Here is a 21455-nt window from a genome sequence, read left to right as displayed (position 1 = left end):
CCTTCGTACAACCTCGGAAGTGTTTGCAGAGAGAGTGATCAGTCCTAGTCTATTTCTGCCTCGTTCTCCAGATCTAACAGTGTGTGGTTTTTACTTGTGGGCTAAGCTGAAGGAAAAAGTGTATCGAACAAATCCTCACACATTGGAGGAAGGGAAAGAAAACACTACGAATGAAATCAGAAACACTACAGTGGCAGAACTCAGTCGCGTAAGCCAGAATGTGGTTACCAGATACAATGCCTGTATAACCCAGGAAATACGACACTTCCAGCACATTTTATAAGGTAAGATTTCGTATATGATAGTATACGCTTAAAGCAGGGTGGTCGGGGACGACATAAGTTCGGCTGATACAGCTGCCGTAGCGCAAAGTACAAACACCGTGCTTCGGTCTGAGTTTATCTGAGGGACCCTGTATACTTTTCCTTAATATGTTACCTACTGTGATATTAATAAAATTATCTGATATTATCATTGTGTAGAATATTTACGTGCACATTAGAGCGAATTATTTATTTTCTTTCATTTTCCATTAAAACTTTCACCACCAGCAGCAGGAGCACTGACAAATGAATCCAAGTAAGATTAATCCTTACATTTATCATAAAATGTTATGTTACCAGGGATACAATCCTTATAATATGGAAGCTATTACAATTTTCTATTGTTATCAAATAATTGTTTCTGTTGCCAAGAAAAAGACATAAATTCCTCTCAGTGTACCTTTTACGTTCTAGGAATAGATGTTTTTCTGTTTCACCCCAAGCCAGTTCTCAAATTCTCGATTGATCACAACGCAATGTCCGCCGTAAAACGACGCCGACAGTGCATTCCGACGAAATTTGAACCTTCAAACGACTGCGACCAATACAAGCGGCCTCTTGGCCTGCTCGATCTTCCCACTGAATTGTTGACTCTCGTATTCCGATGGTGTACATTCTCGTTTGTCGCGGAAACCCTGCGCCTCGTGTGCAGAAGGTTCCGCGCCGTAGCTACACTGGTCCTCAACTCCGGCATGGCCATATTAGGACCCCGCCTGGAGCGGGCCATGGCGCGTGTCGAATACGCTGCCATGAACGTAGTAGCTACGGAGGGAGATCTCATTACCTATAGCCGTGCTTTCAACGCTCTGGAGATCATTCACTCTCAGGTATAAAACAATATTTTAATTTTTGAGTTTCTTAAGATACATAAATCTATCCAGGAGACGACAAGAGGGTCCCGCTTATTCGCATTTTTCCAGTTACTTATGCCAGGACCATCAATTATTCACCAAATTCCAAGGGCTTTTATTTTGCGAACGGAGAGTGGAAATCACAGGCACCCGAGCTGATTTTGTCATTGCGTCTATTTACTTATGTCATGTTTTTTAATCTCGTATTTCCTATACTCCCTTCCTTGGCAAATTTTCTTTGGGCGGAGGTATAGAATACACCCATATTATTCTCAGCCTATCGTAAGAGCGGACTAAAGGGTGGGGGGGGGGGGGAGGGCTGGTGGTGATCGCTTTGAAATTATTTCCATTGCTGGATTGTTGAGGATTGGTCGGCTTGGATGCAATTTCCTCGAAATGTCTGCGTCATTGCTGAGACCAAGTCGCGGTTCGCCCTAAGGTCTTGGACTCCACTGCTCTGAACTTATGAGCACGATCTAGCGGCCACAGGGCCCCTAGATGAAACCACTGTATTTCGTTCTTCCTCCTCCTACACTACTATTACTACTACTTTCTTATCTGACCTTCCTTATTCGTCTGTTGTTCTTTTCCAACACTGGCGATATTAGTTTTGCGAGGTATGGTAAGGGTATCTTCTGCCCTAAGGGAAGTCCAAAACTCCGCAGAGGTGTGCCTGAGCCGGAGTTTACGTTCGGTAGGGTGGTCAGTTCCTTTCCGCTCCTCCATTCCCTTACCCCGTCCCACCCACCAACAGCGCGTGGTAACCCATCCAAATCTTGACCACGCCCAATGTTGCTTAAATTCTGAGATCTCACGGGATTCGGTGCTTAAACATGGCTACGGCCATTGGCAGCGACGTATGGGGAGTTCTTAATTTTCACGCCCGATGACTCCGTTTTTCCGACGGTTAGACTTCTTCCCTTTTGTACTCTGAACAGTTGTCTAGTTATACTTCATCTTAAAATCACCCTCTCTCCCCCTCTCTTCTGTTGTGAGATCTAGGAAATTTTTAACATTAACTTATTTCGTGGTCCCTCCTCTAATATTAGGAACTGTCGGACGACTTCTTTTTTTCTCCTCTGATACAATAGTATTTATATCTAGTTGTACTTCTCCTTAAAATTATCATCACCCCAACCACCATTATGAACAGTAGTTCATTGGCAATACCCGAAAAGTGCTCAAATTGACGCTGAAATGTGTTTTCCACCAAACGTAAGTAAATATTTTAATCTACTTAACTGTGGATCCCCCAAGGAATTCTCCACATGGGAGCATAGAGTGGTGATTTGGCTGGTACTAGCATTGATTTTACTTAATAGTACAAAAAAAGTAAAGTACAATCATTTCCGTACAAGCCATGAAGACCCCTGGAGGGATGGAAGGTAAACTTCCGTAACCTCGGTACTTAGTGGAGTAAGGTGCTTAGTTCGACGCCGGCTCGCAGGAATTAACCTGGGACTCATTCTTGCTGTAGGCTGAGTGAACCTTAGAGCAATGTGAACCTGCGGAAGTGGAAATCTCGTTTATAAAATTTTTTGACTGCCTGACGGGGAACCGAACCTACGTCCTTTCGGGTGAACCGAGAATGCCTTTAACGCCTCGGCCTAGCAGCCCCTACTTAATAGTAACAGGCTGCTCAATTTCATCTTTATTTTCTAATCTTGGCGCTGATCTCTTGTCTTTTCCCAACCCTAAATTAGCGACCATGTATTCCATAGCCTGCGTTTTCATTCTCCAGTAGTTATACTTCCTCTTAAAACCATCATTCTCCAATACCTCCATTTTTATAAGATGTGTCGAAGCTCTTCGTTTCTTTCGGTATGATTAGATTTTCCAAGGAATACTATTAAGGTGTCCGGCTCCATGATAAATGGTTGGCGTGCTGGCCTTTGGTCACAGGAGTCACGGGTTCGATTCCCGGCAGGGTCGGGAATTTTAACCATCATAGGTTAATTTCCCTGGCACGGAAGCTGGGTGTACAAACGTCACTAGGAAAGTTTTGCAATACGCAAAAGCGGTTGGCTGGACACACGTGTTATGCTAAGGGGAGAAAACCGGTCTAGAAAACAGCAAAGCGCAACCTTCACACCACTTGTTACCAAGCAGTGGGACTGAAAGCAAGTTAAGATGTCAGTGTGGTCTAAAGGTGAATATCGCGCAATTATCCACTACAGTTTTTCTCGTGGATTAACTGTTGACCAGTGCCTGGAGGAAATGACTCCTGTGTTGGGGAAACACTGTCCACATCGGACAACAATTTTCCTCTGGTACAAAGAGTTCCAGAGGGGAAATTTTTGGGGTTGAAGGCGATCCTGGTTCTGAGCGACCATCTGAATCAGTGACTGAGGAAAACATTGAAGCCGTGAGGAAAATGTTGCAGCAAGAGAGGCGGTTGTCATATCGGCAGGTAGAAGAGGCCCTCCACATTCCTGCACCAGCTATTCATTCCATTCTACACGACCATCTCCATGATAGAAAGGTTTGTCCCCTTTGGGTGCCCCATTCACTTTCAGAGGAACAAAGGCCACATCGAGTGAAATGGTGCCGAAAAATACTAAAGCAATTTGAAAATGGAACTTCGCTTAACGTCAATAGCATCGTTACAGGTGACGAAACTTGGATTTATTATTACGATGACCCAACAAAATCCCTGAACAAGGTGTGGCTGTTTGAATCTGAGGGTACTTCTGTTATTGTGCGAAAGTCAAGGTCAGTGAAGAAAAGGATGATTGCAGTATTCTTCACTAAACGGGGCATCCTGTCTCGGGTTGTGCTAGAAACACAAAGGACAGTTGCTGCGAAGTAGTACAGTGAGACTTGTCTGCCTCAGGTCATCCAGGCCCTAAAGCAGCTCCGTCCAAGGTAACGGCTCAGCACTAGGCTCTTGCACCACGACAATGCTCCAGCACTTCGTGCTAATGTAACAATGGATTTTCTTGCCAGATCAGGGTTGACTGTGCTTGATCACCCTCCGTACAGTCCTGATCCTGCCCTATGTGACTTCGCACTCTTCCCAGAAATGAAGATGAAGATTAAAGGGCGGCGTTTTTCATCCGACGAGGAGCTTCTGGCAGCATGGGATCAAGAGTGTGAAAATGTAACCGAAGAAAAGTGGCAGAGTTGGCTCAGTGACTGGTTTCGACGTACGGAGAAGTTTATTGAGTAGAAATTATTTTGAAAAAGTCTAAAGCGTTCACTCACATTGCAAAACTTTCCTAGTGCCCTTTGTATGTGTTGTCTTCATCATCATTTCATCCTCATCACGAGGCGTAGGCCGCCTACGGGCGTCAAATCAAAAGACCTGCACCTGGTGAGCCGAACCCGTCCTGGGATCTCCCGGCACTAAAAGCCATACGCCATTTCATATTTTTCATATTAAGGTGGGATAATATTATCTTGTTATATTTCCCGTTAATAGAATAACCGCCATTGTGGTAAGCTCTTATTAACAGTATATTGTACTACAAAATAATCACTTCACTCTTAATTTCATTATTATGGAAGTGTGAGTCTCACATATTAGCCATAACAACTTATTATTCCGTACGGTAATGGTGTATCATGTTTGTAAATGAAAGTGTTAGAGAATTAGAATTATATGGGTTGCCAAGGAGTTCCTAAACAAGAGCGCTAATTGCTCGAATAGGTCTGTAGAGGCCTCCCCAACCAGGAATTCTCAACTTCGGACCATGGAGTGGTGATCTGGCCGGCACCAGCATTGCTTTTAGCACGGCCGACTGGATCCCTCCCTGCGCTAGCTAGCTAGAGCGACGCGTCCAGTCAGCCGTGCTTTCACTGACTAATACCAGGCTACTCAGTTTTACCTTTCTTTTCTGATCACCGTGCTGATCTCGTGTTCTTTTCCCACCCCGACGGACTGACCGTTTCATATCCATTTCTTTCATAACCTTCGTTTACGTTCTCCGATACCTCGAGTCTCACAAGGGTCGAAACTCTTCCTTTCTTCCCATATGATTAGAATTTATGAGGAATTAATGACTATACCGTGCTTATTCCTAAAATAATAATCACCGTCACCACTATAACATTCATTTAAAAAGATTATTTTCCTTAATGAAGTGAACTCCGATCTTATTTTCACTTATTTCACTTTTAACTACACTTGTGATTCAAATAATTATTTAATTCAGGTATTTAAATAGTGTTCAATAGCTCACCTGGTAGCCATGACCGTTAAGATGTTATGGTCTGACACTGTGGTTAGAGGGTTCGAGTCCGCTGATCGAAACTAATTTTCATTGTCAGAATGTTGACCGCCAGGGTAGGCCAAGTGGTGGTTTACAATATTTATAAACACTAGATTGCGTGCCAAAATCTTGTATAGAATTCCTAACCTCTCCGGAGTGTCCACATGGAGTGAGGGCGTATGAATCTGATGATGGTAATTTTTCCGTCGGATGGGGGCGTTAAACCTTTAGCAAACCCCTTGGTGCTCTTCTACAAGAGTAGGCTATGTGCCAGCACCGTGTTTCATCCTCTCCTTTCCTTCTATATCATGTTTCATTTTAAAAGATTATTTTCCTTATTTCACACTTAACTACAATTGTTCATTTCATCTGATTAACTCCTCTGATGAGGTTGACGTCAGGAAGGGCATCCAGTCGTAAAAAATCGTTACGAAGATTCATATAACTGTATACGCGACCCTGTAGAGAAAAGGGTTGGACATACATACATTTAAATAGTGTTCAATAAACGTTTTGGCCTTAGTGCAGGGGTAACGCGTGTGAACGCCGTCCAGCAGTTCCTTTCAGAGGGAACTGCTTTTACATTGGGATGATCGTTTCCTAGCTTTACGAGCATTTTCGTAGTTAAACCTTTGACATCATTGTCTGAGATCCACATGTTGATTTCACTACAGATTTCAGAAAACACATTAATTAGGCCCTGAATAAGCATATCATTTTAGGTACATGAATTCGGATTTCAGAGCCCAATCCACGTCTGGGTCACACAACCAGACGTCTCTCGAATTTGCGAGGCCTAGAATGTTTTACTTTCTCACAGATATTTCGGCCTTTACTGTTCTTTTTCCGATGTACTCATTCTTAGTCAGGTAGCAAGTATGTAGGAAATTTAATTTTAGGTACTGCGTGTATATTCCTTTTGTTTGTAAAACTAACAACAGCTTATCCCTTATTTAATTTGTCAGCATATAAATCATGCGACAGAACACAGAAATGTATTTTCATGGAAAACTGCTAGTGTAGAAGAAATGTATAGTTATTTTCTAGGAAATGGAATTCAAAGTACACTAAGTATGCTCCATTATAATATGACCAACTGTTTAGGCAGCGCATTCACTTTTAATAATCCCAGGCGCATATTTCTTCATTGACTTGTTTAATATTTGCCTCCGTATGGTCCCGTAATAGAAAGCGGGATAGCACGTAGATTATATGACAGCTGCTGGCACCAACTATTAGCTTACAAATGTTGAGCCAAGTAGTGTCTGTGTGAATGGGTGACAGCGAGTTTTACACTAACAATGAAATGGATAAATTTGCATGCATAAGCACAGGTCACATTTTTATCATCTTAGAAGTACTATTACATGATAGACTATGTTCTCAAATTGAATGTTCTAAGCGCCATTTATGCATAAATATCTTTGAATATTAAATAAATGTATATATCGATGTCTTTATAAAGATTTAATTAGGAAACTGTCTCCAATTGGAGAGAGTCTCATCGGCCTCAGTATACTCTAAAAATTGGCTACATGTATTTTTTTTTTACAATGTACAAATACTTATTTTTTTAGGTGATGGACTAAAATTGGGCACGATTTCTTCAACACGACTATGGTAATTTCTTCTCGTACAGATAAATCCGAATTTCTTCCTAAACGACTCAAAGAATTTCGGAATAACTTACTTACTTCTAGATGATTCAGATTATATTTTTCCTTGAAATACAGTTGTCAGCTCGTTCATGGTCTTCTTTTCAACATTTACTTCTTATAGCTGTTTTCTTCCCGTTTCAAATCTAATTGTTGGATCTATAATTAATCCATTTGTGGTGAATAACCCAAGATGTCTATTCGACTATTGGAGCTGTATGTTGCAATACAGGATACTTCCTCCTCAACTTCCCATGATTTTCTTTTCAACGCTGCTGCTGTTGTCTCCTTACTTGATGGTGTTGAGCGTTTCTGAGTAATAAAACTCGGCCACATTGCCCTGGAACGTGAGCGAGGGTTTCATTCTTCAGAAATCCGTATCTGCAACGGGAATCATCCAAAGACCGACTGGAAACTACTCTTACTGCCACAACATTGCCATTCATTTTCACACAGGCAACCCATTACTGACTTCTTGGCGATCCAATTATTGGCTTCGGTGACCTCACTGTACAATTCAATCCCTATGCCCTTTACAGGCTCCACGAACCTACTACTCTGACGTAGCAGGGGGAGAGATGATACTCCCACGTGGCGCGTCCCAGGTGGTGGATAGCGGGGTCCTGACCGGCTTGCCGACGGACTTGGATGAAATAAAATACCTCTCGCGGTCCAAAGACACAACCCCCCTTGTGGGTGGTGGACGCAGATGAAGAATACACCCACGGTATCCCCTGCCTGTTGTAAGAGGCGACTAAAAGAGGTGACCAAGGCATAATATAGGTTTGTGATTAGTAGCAACAGATAGTGGTTCACTGTGGGTTTCCAGTATCTGTGATTAGTACCACTATATGAGCGACACTGTAGGTCTGCGTTGCCTGTGATTTGTACCCAGTATGTGAGGAACAACACGGGATAGTACGAGTCCCTGTGATTAGAACACCTATGTGAGGTGCAACATGGGTTTGCGTTGCCTACGAGTGGCGCCATTGTGTGAGAAACACCATAGGTTTGCGTTACCTGTACTACGTAAAATAACGTAATGATTGGAACACCGTCAGTTTACGCTAACTCTAATTAGTACCGAAACTTGAGAAATACCATGGTTCTACTTTACTAGCTTTAAGTCCCATTATGAGGGACCGTTGACCTGGATTGTGGACCCCTTTAGACAACAAGCATCATCGATTCAGTATTGTGCTTTAAAAGCAGTCCCATGGTCAGTCATATAGTTTCTGGGAAGGTGAGGCGTTGCGGGTCGGATCCGCTGATGGTTTTAAATTCATATTCATCGATTCATTCTTCATCATCACGTTTTTTGAATTCTGGTCATTGGATGAATTTTGTACTTTTAAATTGTCATTGCATTTCGTCTCATTTCGTACCACATTGTGAGAAAAACTACGGGTTTGACCGGCGTCCGTGATAAGTACCACTGTGATGAAAACCATGGGTCTGCATTGATTATGCGAGAAACACCATGAGCCTACGTTACCTACCTTACGTATGATTAGTACCACTATAGGAGGAACACCATGGTTTTGCTTTACCTGTGATCAGTAGCAGTATGAGGGGCCAGTGACCTGGATATTGGACCCCTTTAGATACGTATCATCCCAGTATTTACGCCACTGCGAATAGTTTCCACTGATTTTTTTTTCTTTCGCGATCATCTTTTCTTCGTCATTCGTTTTAGACACTAGTCAGTGGATACATTTTGAAGGTTTAGTTTTCATTTCGTTCACCTCATACCATTAGGGGCCGATGACCTAACTATTAGGCCCCTTTAAACAACATATATCATCTTTATCATCACCTTTACAGGCAAAGCTTTCCAAATGTTATACTCCCTCTGACGAAGTTTTTCCGTTAGGTACCTAGCAGCAGTTTTACTATAATCCGTTGTACAGGGGGAGATCCGAATGATTACATGATCCTGTAAGTTCTTCTTCTAGAGGTCTTTAAGTATTCACTTGGGCATTAGTACAGATCAATAGCCTAATAATATTACAGTTTTAAAAGTAAGCCTCCCAAGACGCTCGTACCAGACCCAAAACTCTGAACTTCTTATAGGTATATAACATGCTACTAGGTACATTTGTTGGTAAAGGCAGCATTTCCTTAAAGTAGCTACGAATTATGTTATCTATATCTTCTAAATATTTTGTTTGAAGTTGTTGAATTGGTGTTATTTGCAATGGATATATACATGTTGGCCCATTAACTGATTCACTTTGTGTAGGTTCTGGTCTGAACGTAGCATAGGCGTTGACACTTAGTTTTAAAGGTCATTTTAAATATTTTATATGAATGATACACGATCAAATTGTATCTCTTCGTTCAATGAATCACCTAAATATTTCATGGTTTCCCCTTATTTGATGCCTCTTATTAAATAATGAGTATAAGGAGTCAAATCCTTTTCTGTCGGTTTTCCCTGTTCAACATTTACAGAAAGCGATTTGCTTTCAATTAATTGGAGACCTACTTTTTGCAGTAATGATTTTACCATCATCACTAGTTCCTGAGCTGCCATCATGTTATATCCTTATGTCCCATGACAACAACGTCATCTGCGAAAGCAGCTATGGTCAATTTTCCCAATTCTCTTGAAACTTTGAAGCCATTTTTGTCAGTTAATTATTTTTCTTACAGTTCTTTGAGAATTAAATCCATTGTCAAATTAAAAAGAAATGGAGATAGGCAACTCCTAGAAAACTCCCTTCTGCAGCTCCACTGAGTCGGAAATTCGATCAGAGTTCTGTATTCCGTGAAGTTCCCTCTTGAAAGGACATTAACAAAATTACGAAGTGTTGAGAATTGAATGGTCTAACCCCACAGTATCAATAGCTCGAGTTATATCTAGTATTGCTACAGATATGTTGACCTTATCATGTTTAGCCCTTCGCAAATATCCATGAATCATTAACAAATATCCCTAGTTGACGTACAAATCGTCTCTGATTCTCATTGAACTGTACATTATACGTTGTCTCAATATCCTATCAGTAGTCCTTTCTATTAAACGCCTTATTACGGAACACACAGAAACATACCTCCAATTAGCCGGTTCGCACCTCTCACACTTACGACTTTAAATTAAGGCAGTTCTTTTTTTTTTTTGCTAGGGGCTTTACGTCGCACCGACACCGACAGGTCTTATGGCGACGATGGGATAGGAAAGGCCTGGGAGTTGGAAGGAATCGGCCGTGGCCTTAATTAAGGTACAGCCCCAGCATTTGCCTGGTGCGAAAATGGGAAACCACGGAAAACCATCTTCAGGGCTGCCGATAGTGGGATTCGAACCTACTATCTCCCGGATGCAAGCTCACAGCCGCACGCCTCTACGCGCACGGCTAACTCGCCCGGTGAGGCAGTTCTTGCCTCTCTCATCTTATCAGGAACTACTCCCCATTTTCGTAACGATTTTATGATCCTTTCTATTAAGATAAGGGAATTATAGAAAATTACAGCAAATAATTGATTTAAATTTAAAATTCAATAAGAATTATGGAAATTCCTTGTATCATATCTGAACATCTATTCATATATTTGAACAAATATTTTGCTTTGCTGTTACTTTACAGATGATACATATGGGACGAATATTTTCCAAATTGGGAATGGTGTAGTGGAGAGTATATCTATATCTGTTTGATTTCATACGGAATTACCCTACAAGTAAGTGGAAACAATTTCAAATTCAGCTAAATCATCTGTGGGTGGGGGACGCGTATGAATAATTCACCCACGGTATCCCCTGCCTGTCGTAAGAGGCAACTAAAAGGGGCAACCAAGGGATGATTATATTAGAATCATGAAACTACTTGTGATTAGTACCATCACGCGGGGAACACTATGGGTCACCTTTAGTTGTGAGTAGTACCACTATGTTAGGTACACACTAAGTTTGTGATTAGTAACAACAGAGTGTGGTACACTGTGCGTTATCATTATCTGTGATTAGTAGCCGCTATGTGAAGAACACCACGGGAATAGCGGCGCCCGTGATTAGCACAGCTAGGTGAGGAAAACCATGGGTTTGCGTTGCCTATGAGTGGCGTCATTATGTAAGAAACACCATAGGTCTGCGTTCCCTCTGTGACGTGCAATACTTGTATGATAATTTGTGGAACGTCGTGAGTCTACCTTACTTGTGATTAGTACCGCAACATGGGAAATACCTTGGTTCTACTTTACTAGCTGACCTGGATTTTGCACCCCTTTATACAACAAGCATCATCGATTCAAGATTGTGCTTTGGAAGTAGCCCCTTGGTCAGTAATACTATTGTTTTAGATGGTTTCTGTGAAGGTGTGGCATTGCGGGTCGTATCCACTGATTGCTATAAGTTCGTAAACATTATTCGTCGTCTTTTTGAATTCTAATCAGTGGATCGATTTTAGAATTTTTTTTAACTTTCAGTATTGTGAGTTTGATCCGCTGATTATTTTTACATTCATTTGCATCCATTCGTTCTTCATAATCACGTTTTGAATTCTGGTCAGAGGATGAATTTTGGACATTTAAATTGTCATTACATTTCGTCACATTTCGCACCATTTAGGGCTGATAAGCTAGGTATTAGGCCCCTTTAAACACCAACAAATTCAGCTAAGGGACCCGTAATAACCACACCATCCACCCAAGTTGAGATCTCCTATGGTTTTGATCCACAGACCTATGTTCAGTACTTCCTGTGTATGAAATATCTCCACTAACGTGTATGTCTGGTATGTCTGTAGTCGTGCCTAATTAATTGGAGATGGGATTAAGGACAAAGCCGTGATACTCTATATTATTCCCAGTGAAACGGAAAACTTCGAAAAATTCTACTAATCTCTATATTTAGATTATGACCCACTTTCCTTTTCAAATAAGTGATGAATTCGTAACAGTACAGGGAATCAGACTGGAAGGGGATTCGACAGTGATAATATTTGTACTAAGAACCAGACGCGCCGTGCTTTTACTATCGGGGAGGTGACAGTCGTCTGCCAAGATCAATGGCCGAGATGTCCGACTCGTTGGCTGAACGGTCAGCGTACTGGCCTTCGGTTCAGAGGGTCCCCGGGTTCGATTCCCGGCCGGGTCGGGGATTTTAACCTTAATTGGTTAATTCCAATGGCACGGGGGCTGGGTGTATGTGTTGTCTTCATCATCATTTCATCCTCATCACGACGCGCAGGTCGCCCACGGGAGTCAAATAGGAAGACCTGCACCTGGCGAGCCGAACCCGTCCTGGGATATCCCGGCACTAAAAGCCAAACGACATTTTTTTTATGGACGAGATGTACGCGCGTATCGGTCCTGCCCTTGGATGCAAGGTAAACTTGTTAGTGAATGCCTATCGAAGGACGCATTTGTGAGCTGTGATCAATTCTGTTCATTAAATCACGAAATGCATTGTGGTTCAGTATATGTTTATCCTGCACAACATGTGTTCATTTACGATTCATAAATATGTTTAGTATTTAAACGCACCCACCTCACCTCTTAACACATTGGCTACTTTTACTCTCTTTCCACCCGGGATTTGGTGCAGCACCCTATCAGACTTTTCCCTGATAGCGCCTACCTTGCCAGATGTTTGCTCAATACGTCCCGTAACTTCTATTACAATCCTGATGGATACCGAAAGAGACATGCCACTTATACCCACTTCTGTGATGGCCCCGTGTAACTTGCTGAGGCTGCCCTCAAGAACGCCAAATTTGATCTAACCAATGGGTTGGTCATGGCTTTCTTGCCTTATCTTATATAGAAAGCATCATCGTCGTCCGCGATCTGAATAATACAAGTGTAGCATCGAAACAACTTGTAACAATAGACATATTAATAGGTTTATAATTGCTACAACAAAATGCGATCGTATTTCTCAATCAAAAATGATAAAGAGGACCTAGTTACTTTAAGTTCTGAGAAGAATACCCTGCCGTCGGTAGTGAAGGTGAAGTTGGGATATCCAGCGGTCCATTACTTCAATTAGCGGAGCTTGAAAGATTTTCCTTTAGGCATTGCATTGTCTTAGGAGGTGGAAGGGTCGGATGTCTTCGAGGTCAAACTGTTCCTTATTTGTCCTTAAGTAAATTCCCCCAAGCTCTATTTCTGAAGACATTCGACTCCTTATTGTTATCTGGGTAAACAGGTGTTGACAAACGAGAAAATAATTCTACCGCCCACACCCGCTAGAATATAATGCACTGGAAAACATTTAGCGTCTTTAAACGACTGTCAAAATGCATTAAATAGGAAATTATACTCCAAATAGGCATGTACCCCTGATATAGGCAGTTATACGCACAATTCTTGCTAAAGAGAGCCTAACACGGTTTTTAACGTTTCCGCACACGGGAATAAAATAGGCAAACAGGCAAAATCTCATTCCTATTCATAATTGTTAACTCAGCAACAAAACCCAATTTTAATTTCAAGAAAGACTTTCGGGTGTAAAGCTTCCAGGTCGTACAACAATCCATGTTCTTACAACAAATTTCTGGCTGGGAAGTATTCAGAAACTCCCTTCATAACGTTGGTAAGTCAAAATTGTTAAATAATTCATGATACTGTAGTATGGTTGTATCACCATCACTGAACTCTGTCCGCATTCAGTAACGACTGTTGCGTTCGACGACAGAAAAAAAAAAAAAACGAGGCTGGTTCATACTTCCAATGCTCTCGCTGGTTTATGCATACTCGTACGCTGGCGGGACGAAGTACGGATAATTATTTGTCCTTTAACAATTTACGTGTAATTAATTGTCTGTACAGTTTCGAGTGGTGTATGCGGTGACATGGCGGTACGTACTCCGGGGATGGAACGACCAACCACCACCACCTGCCTGCTTCTACGGTGGCCGTCTTTTAGACACTTTCTACAACCTACTATGGATGGCAGACAACGATCCGGAATATCTCGGCTTGAACTTCCATTTCCATCATAAACTGTGCACTGAATCGGAACGTCAGAAATTGTTCGAAATGATGAGCAAGTTCCTATTTCACTTCGAGAAGTACACAGAACGCGTGCTCAACAAGAACTGTGGGATATCAGGAGCAAAGATAGTGGACCTCCTGGACTGCTTACAAGAGGAAGATGCCCGCAGAGTCCATTGGTACGCATCCGGACTTGACCTAACTTCAGGAATCTATCATTATTCTGCAACCTACATGCTGCGACACTCATGGTTTACGGCGTTAGATATCATCCCTTCAAAGAACAGCACCTACACCTGGTCTGGTGAACAGCGGTTCATGTATTTGCGCATTCGAAGGCTAGTCACGAACCACAACGATCACTCTCTAGAACACACACATTATGAAAGAGAGTTGGTTCTGCACTCTCAAAGTCCATTGCTGACTTCCATTGCGCCACCCCTGGTTTCTTTGTATTCAGGTCATGGAGAATATGCAGGGAAGTTCTATTACTATGGCAATATGAATGAGAGTGCATATGAATCGAGATTTATCAGAAATCATCCGATAGTCCAGGATACTAGCGAGGAACTCTCCGCTCATCAAGTGACCACACACTGTTCTTTTCTTCCCAGCATTGATCTCAAGATTACTGTCGAACTGCACTGTCCCATGCATTTGGCTCCATTGGCCGCCTACAAGTCATTCCAGCCGTCAGATTTTGAACGTCATACGTTTAATGATAAAGATGCATCTAAATTTAAACTTCAGTTGAAATTCGATTGCAGTGCATCCTCGCCTAATAGACTCCCTTCTACATTCAACTGGCAGATCCCTGCATCTACTTAAATACTCCTTTTGAGTACTCGTTTGTTCTGTATCGTGTAATGTCGTGCACTGTAATTTGTCTTGGAATGTAATGTCTTTTCATCGTGTCGTCAATAAACTTTTTATACACTTAGTTATTTAACCATAACTGTTATTTCTAGAACGCATGGGTTCTGTATGTTTTATAATACGGTAGTCTCTGACTCCATTAGTTATTGATGATGTACTTCTCAATGAATTTTATCAGTGGCTTAAAGAAAATATCTTGAGTACAATAAATAAATACCAATAATTATTTCTTAATTATCACAGAAATTGGTTAGTTTGAATGTTGCATTCCGCCATGGCTTGATTTAGAAAAAGTAGAGGATAGACAATAATTCCTATTTAGATATGAATGTCCATTTATTGGATAAAATGAACATGTATGGACGTCAGTTTTCCATTTGAAGGGTCTCTGATACACAAACTGCATTTTCAACATTAAGGGGTTTCGGAAACGACCGCAATGACAGAACACAACGAGGTGGAGAGGAATATAACTTATGGCAATAAGGATAATATGAATAATATATTAATACTAATTCCCATGAAATAATTGTTACGCCACAGCCTCTCCCCCCGAAGGAACGCATCAAGGTACGGCTGGAAACAGAGTTTGTTGACATTAATGTTGAACAGAATTAATGAGATTACACTAGGTTTGAAATTCTACATATTGAAGTTCACGTAGTTTGCCTAGATTTATGGTCCAGTACACTAGTACAGTTTATTCATTCGGATAATCAGAGATGGAGGAGAATGCGTATCGCGCATTCAGCATGATAAGTCTACTCAACGTTGACTACTGCGGAAGGTACCGCAAAGCTTTTCAAGCTTGTTTCTCATACAGCGTAGCCTAGAACATCGTTATACTCGCTTTTCACACTTATGTCCAGTTCAGTGGCTAAATGGTTAGCGTAGTGGCCTCTGGTCACAGGAGTCCCGGGTTCGATTCACCGGGAGGGTCGGGAATTTTAACCATCAATGGTTAATTTCGATGGCACAGGGACTGGGTGTATTTATTGTCTTCATCAAGATTTCATCCGTGCAGGTCGCCTACGGGAGTCCAATCAAAAGACCTGCACCTGGCGAACCGAACTTTTTCATCGGACACTCTCAGCACATAAAGCCATACGCCATTTAATTTCTTCACACGTATGCTTGTGGAGCGTATGTTCTGAGTATTGCTCTGCGTTGCAACTAACATTTCCTCTACGTCATCAGATGTAGGCCTGTATTAGTCATTGCTGTCTTAGTTGTTGAATGAAGCGCGTAGTGAACTGGACTATTTGCTGAACCCTTGGGCCAAATGACATGGGTTCAATATATCTTGGCTTTATCCTCCCTATCACCTGCTGAATCGTCTCGCCTAATTCGCCATACAGTAGAGATTCACTGTGTATAGACTTTTTTTTGCTAATTCCTTTACGTCGCAACCGACACAGATAGGTCTTATGGTGACGATGGGACAGGAAAAGGCTAGGAGTTAAAAGGAAGCAGTCGTGGCCTTAATTAATGTATAGTCCCAGCATTTGCTTGGTGTGAAAATGGGAAACCACGGAAACCATCTTCAAGGCTGCCGACATGGGGATCGAACCCACTATCTCCCGGATGCGAACTCACAGCTGCGCGCTACTAACCGCTTGGCCAATCCGGTTGTATAGACGATAAGCTCAGGAATGTACGATTGCTGATTAACCATTCTAAAGTACGGTGCAATCAACTCAAGCTCATCTGTACGTCTCGTAACTTGGTCAAGTGATGAAATAACGCAGAGAATATACGAATTCCCCTGTGGGAGTGGCTAGTAATTGTTACGATGATAGCCATGGAGCAGAAAGAGGTTAAAGAAGGTGCCGGGGTGAATGGGTCTATCTACAATATCAAAATTAATTTAACCGGGCGAGTTGGCCGTGCGCGTAGAGGCGCGCGGCTGTGAGCTTGCATCCGGGAAATAGTAGGTTCGAATCCCACTATCGGCAGCCCTGAAAATTGTTTTCCATGGTTTCCCATTTTCACACCAGGCAAATGCTGGGGCTGTACCTTAATTAAGGCCACGGCCGCTTCCTTCCAACTCCTAGGCCTTTCCTATCCCATCCTCGCCATAAGACCTATCTGTGTCGGTGCGACGTAAAGCCCCTAGCAAAAAAAAAAAATTTAAAACTTGAACTGAAGGTTATATTTCTTTAGAATTTCAAAAATCAACAAATAACAATAAAACAGGTACAATTAGCAATCTTGAAACAAGGAGAAATCCAAGATTCAGAATAACAATTTTGTGCTTCAAGCCCCTAGTTTTACAATGTCAGAGATACCGGATCCAGTTTACAAAAACCTTAATTCAAACTAAGGAATCATTATTCAAGGGCAGAAATCCCCTAATTCAAGAGCACTTGCTCCCTAAATACAACATCAAGCCTCCCAGAGGCACTCTTTACTATTCCAAAATCCTTGAAAAGAGCTAACAGGCTCTCAGTTTCTTACAGCCCGCTCAAGGCAATATTACCTCAAAATGTTACAGTCTCTGAATTACAAATAGCAATAGTTTAATTCAGGGGTATCTAGTACCCAACCTACAGGGCCTTTGCAAAAAAGAATAGGTTAAATAAACGGCCTGATCACAAACTGAACGGAGGCGAAAACTGCGCTCCAGATGATGAAATATAAAATCCAACAGCGCCTTCGGCCGATGAAACAGGAGCTACCCCCAAACCACTGAAGTGGCTCGCATGGGGATCTCTTTAACACATTACAGAAACGAAAGGTTATGAAAACGTAGCCACGTCAAGCCAAGATGAAGGGGAGCTCGAGAGGGTAACTCACTCTCTATCCCCGATTTACAGTTAAAGACTTATGAAATCTTTATATTAGTCGAAAGAAAAGTTACATTTTAGAAAAGTATTGTTACATAATTAAAGACTCGGACCTTCCCCTCAGGCAAAGCGCGGAGACAGCAAGAAAGATAGAATTTTATGTGACTATTACGTTATAGATGTTCAGCTGACCGCGGAAAGAGGCGGCCCCGCCTCCTGCCTTAACACACACACAGAAAGACGATGATCAATTGACCAGGAAACATGAAAAGCCGCAGTTTATATACCTCCAGGGAAGGTTCTAGAGAATTCAAGACTAATCAGGACACACCCTCTTAATTTTTATTGGTAGATTCAAAATGAACAAGAAATGCGGGATTGGTTGAAAATTAATTACCAAAATTTATGATTGGTCCGATTCAAAACTGGCGGAAAGAAAAGGAAGTATTGCCAATCCAAAAATAAATGAACATAGATTCAGTTATAAAAACCCAGAAATACAAAACTTCTTTAAGTTATAAGTTCTTACACCTTGCACCAAAATGCATGATCAGAGTTTCTTTTTTGGTAGTGTCATCGGTATAAAAATGTCCAAACTTCTTGATGGCGAACAAAACCAGAAGAAGTTCAATCAGTTTAGTAAACTTCACAATAACAAAATTACTTAATATTTCAGTGGTGACATTTTCTGATTAAAGTTCCAACTTGTTGTGTTATTAGCTTCACTTTTTGATCGATAGGGGACTTTATTAAGGCGCTGATTTTGAATGAGCGGAGTTGAGGTGTACCTCCCAGTACAGTAATATAACACCCATGGAATCCTCCGCCTGTCGTAAGAAGTGACTAAATAACCGGACGAGTTGGCCGTGCGGTTAGGGGCTCGCTACTGTGAGCTTGCATCTGGGAGATAGTGGGTTCGAATCCCACTGTCGGCAGCCCTGAAGATGGTTTTCCGTTGTTTCACATTTTCACACCAATCAAATGCTGGAGCTGTACCTTACTTAAGGCTACGGCCGCTTCCTTTTAACTCCTAGCCCTTTCCTATCCCAACATCCCCATATGACCTATCTGTGTCGGTACGACGTAAAGCCACTAGCAAAGAAAAAATTAGCACTATTGTGAGAAACACCACGTGTCTGGGCGTTGCCTTTGATTAGTATCACTATATGAGCCACACCGTGGGTCTGTGTTGCCTGTGGTTAGTACCCACTACGTTAGGAACACCACGGGAATACCGGCGTCCGCGATTAATACACCTAGGTGAGGAAAACCATGGGTTGGCGTTACCTATGAGTGGCACCATTATGTGAGAAACACCATAGGTCTGCGTTATCTGTGTGACGTACAATACTTGTGAGTAGTACAATAATGTGTGGAACACCGTGAGACTATGCTACTTTCGAATAGTACCGCAACATGACAGATACCATGGTTCTACTTTACTAGCGGTAAGTACCATTATGAGGGGTCGTTGACCTGGATTTTGAACCCCTTTGGAAAATAAAAATCCTCGATTCAGGATTGTGCTTTAGAAGCAGTCCCTTGGTCAGTAATACTATTGTTTATGGTAGTTTCTGGATCGGATCGACTGATTCTTTTAAATTGATTTCCATCCATTCATTTTTCATCAGCGCGTTTCTTATTCTGGTCAGTGGATGATTTTGAACTTTTGAATTATCATTACATTTTGTCCCATTAGGGGCCGATGACCTAGATGATAGGCCCCTTTAATCAACAAGCATCATCATCATCAAACAAACTTCCCGTACGAAAGAAAATTTAAGAGAAACGAAAATTATCCAGATAAGGGCATTTAAATTGACATGAAAGGAAAATCGACCTAGTCCATGTCGCAGCCGCTGGATGCTGGAAGTCACATTTGTATGCGAAAACTTTCACTCAGCCGCGTATCTCGTCTCTTTTATTCGTTATTATTTTTTTCATTTGCTTCTTGTTTTCTGTCCTGTCCCGGAATCCTCTCTCTCTGTGGTAGGAAATGGAAGAACGCGCTCTGCTTGCCACAGCTATGCTCGCAATTAAAATCAACGTGAAACTCTTCACCTTTGTACATTTCCGACGCTCCCAACACCTAGGTATAACACTCCCAATCGAATTAACGGCTTCAAAACTCGACTTTTGAAATTAGAGTGCAGAACTCTATTGATGTTCGTTTTATCTCCTTGTTTTACATCTATATTTTAAATTTAAATTAAAATACGTCTAAGTCCTTCCATAATATGTTGACCTGATAATAAGTCTTACGAAAAGCAACATCGGCACATACTTAATTGTGACTTGTGACTTCCAGCCAGCTGACTTAGCAGTCCTTCTACGTACTTAGTGCATTTGTTCGTTCGTAATCTGTTTACCCTCAAGGGTCGGTTTTTCCCTTGAACTCAGCGAGGGATCCCACCTCTACCGCCTCAAGGGCAGTGTCCTGGAGATTCAGACTTTGGGTCGGGGATACAACAGGGGAGAATGACCAGTACCTCGCCCAGGCGGCCTCACTTGTTATGCTGAACAAGGGCCTTGTGGAGGGATGGGAAGATTGGATGGGACAGGCAAGGAAGGGGGAAAGAAGCGGCCGTGGCCTTAAGTTAGGTACCATCCCGGCATTTGCCTGGAGAAGTGGGAAACCACGGAAAACCACTTCCAGGATAGCTGAGGTGGGAATCGAACCCACCTCTACTCAGCTGACCTCCCGAGGCTGAGTGGACCCCGTTCCAGCCATCGTACCACTTTTTCAAATTTCGTGGCAGAGCCGGGAATCGAACCCGGACCTCCGGGGGTGGCAGCTAATCACGCTAACCACTACATCACAGAGGCGGACATTTGCTTACTTTACATGGTTAAATGCTTATATTCACACACATATATATAGGATGAAGCGAAATTCGCGCACTCGGGCGTCGCAGCGCGACTCCTCACATGCCAGCAATAAAAAATGTCCTTCACAAAAGTTCGTCCTGCGAGTATATCCTGCAGAAAAAATACGGTCTACAGGTAACACACCTGCTTATTACTTGCAAGATTCTTGGCCTGTTCACGGATTTTTTACCTGGATTTGAAGGCTGGTTTGAGGTCCATTTGGCCTATTTGAGTACAGTTTTGAGGAGCTCTCTAACTGTGGGATAGTGGCCCCCGTCTTGGAAGCCAATAATAACAGCCGAGAGGATTCGTCACAATAACCACGCGTCATCTTGTAATCTGCAGGTCTTGGGACTGAGCAGAAGTCACTTGATAGGCGAAGGTCTATCAGGGCTGTAGTGCCGTGCGGTTTGCTTGGGAAAATTAATCCGAGTTTTGGGGTAGTGATAGTAATAGTGGATGTTATTTGAATGCGAAGAGTATTGAAGAAAGTGAGAGTGAAAGTACCCCGCAAGGTCCTTCGAAAAGGGTGCGGCCGGTGGCACAAACCAACCCTAGTGATTGGAAACTGGAGAACAAGCACATTAATTCTTGTATACACGGTATATCCATTTCATGGATAAAGTGGTGTTTTAGGAATACTTGCGAAAAAATGTACAGAGTTTTCCCACCATTCGAAATTGCGATGTGTTTAGAGTACTCGGATCCGTTCTCTTCTTCTTCTTCTTCTATTATTATTTCTACTATTATTTCAAATGAAACATTTCTACTCTAGGCAGGAGTCGTTCAAGTAATGAAGAATGAGTCAGCCATAACTTCCAATGACATGAATGCAAAATTATCTTCATTAGTTAGTATTTTCTGCATGTTATCCGGCTCCATGGCTAAATGGTTAGCGTGGTGGCCTTTGGTCACAGGGGTCCTGAGTTCGATTCCCGGGGAGGTCGGA

At 42.1% G+C, this 21455-nt stretch overlaps 1 protein-coding gene across 1 annotated transcript; it reads left to right on the top strand.

The window, feature by feature from the left end:
• The first annotated feature begins 799 nt into the window (after positions 1 to 799).
• Positions 800 to 14804, top strand: LOC136872152 (uncharacterized). Its single transcript, XM_067145994.2, has 2 exons — positions 800 to 1150; positions 13812 to 14804. Exons 1-2 carry the CDS (start codon positions 800 to 802, stop codon positions 14802 to 14804), a joined length of 1344 nt encoding a protein of 447 aa, XP_067002095.1.
• Positions 14805 to 21455: the final 6651 nt, after the last annotated feature.

This window comes from Anabrus simplex, chromosome 4, assembly GCF_040414725.1.
Source record: "Anabrus simplex isolate iqAnaSimp1 chromosome 4, ASM4041472v1, whole genome shotgun sequence".
Taxonomy (NCBI): domain Eukaryota; kingdom Metazoa; phylum Arthropoda; class Insecta; order Orthoptera; family Tettigoniidae; genus Anabrus; species Anabrus simplex.
Note: the sequence above shows the minus strand (reverse complement) of the source record. Positions and strands in the feature narration are given on the sequence as shown.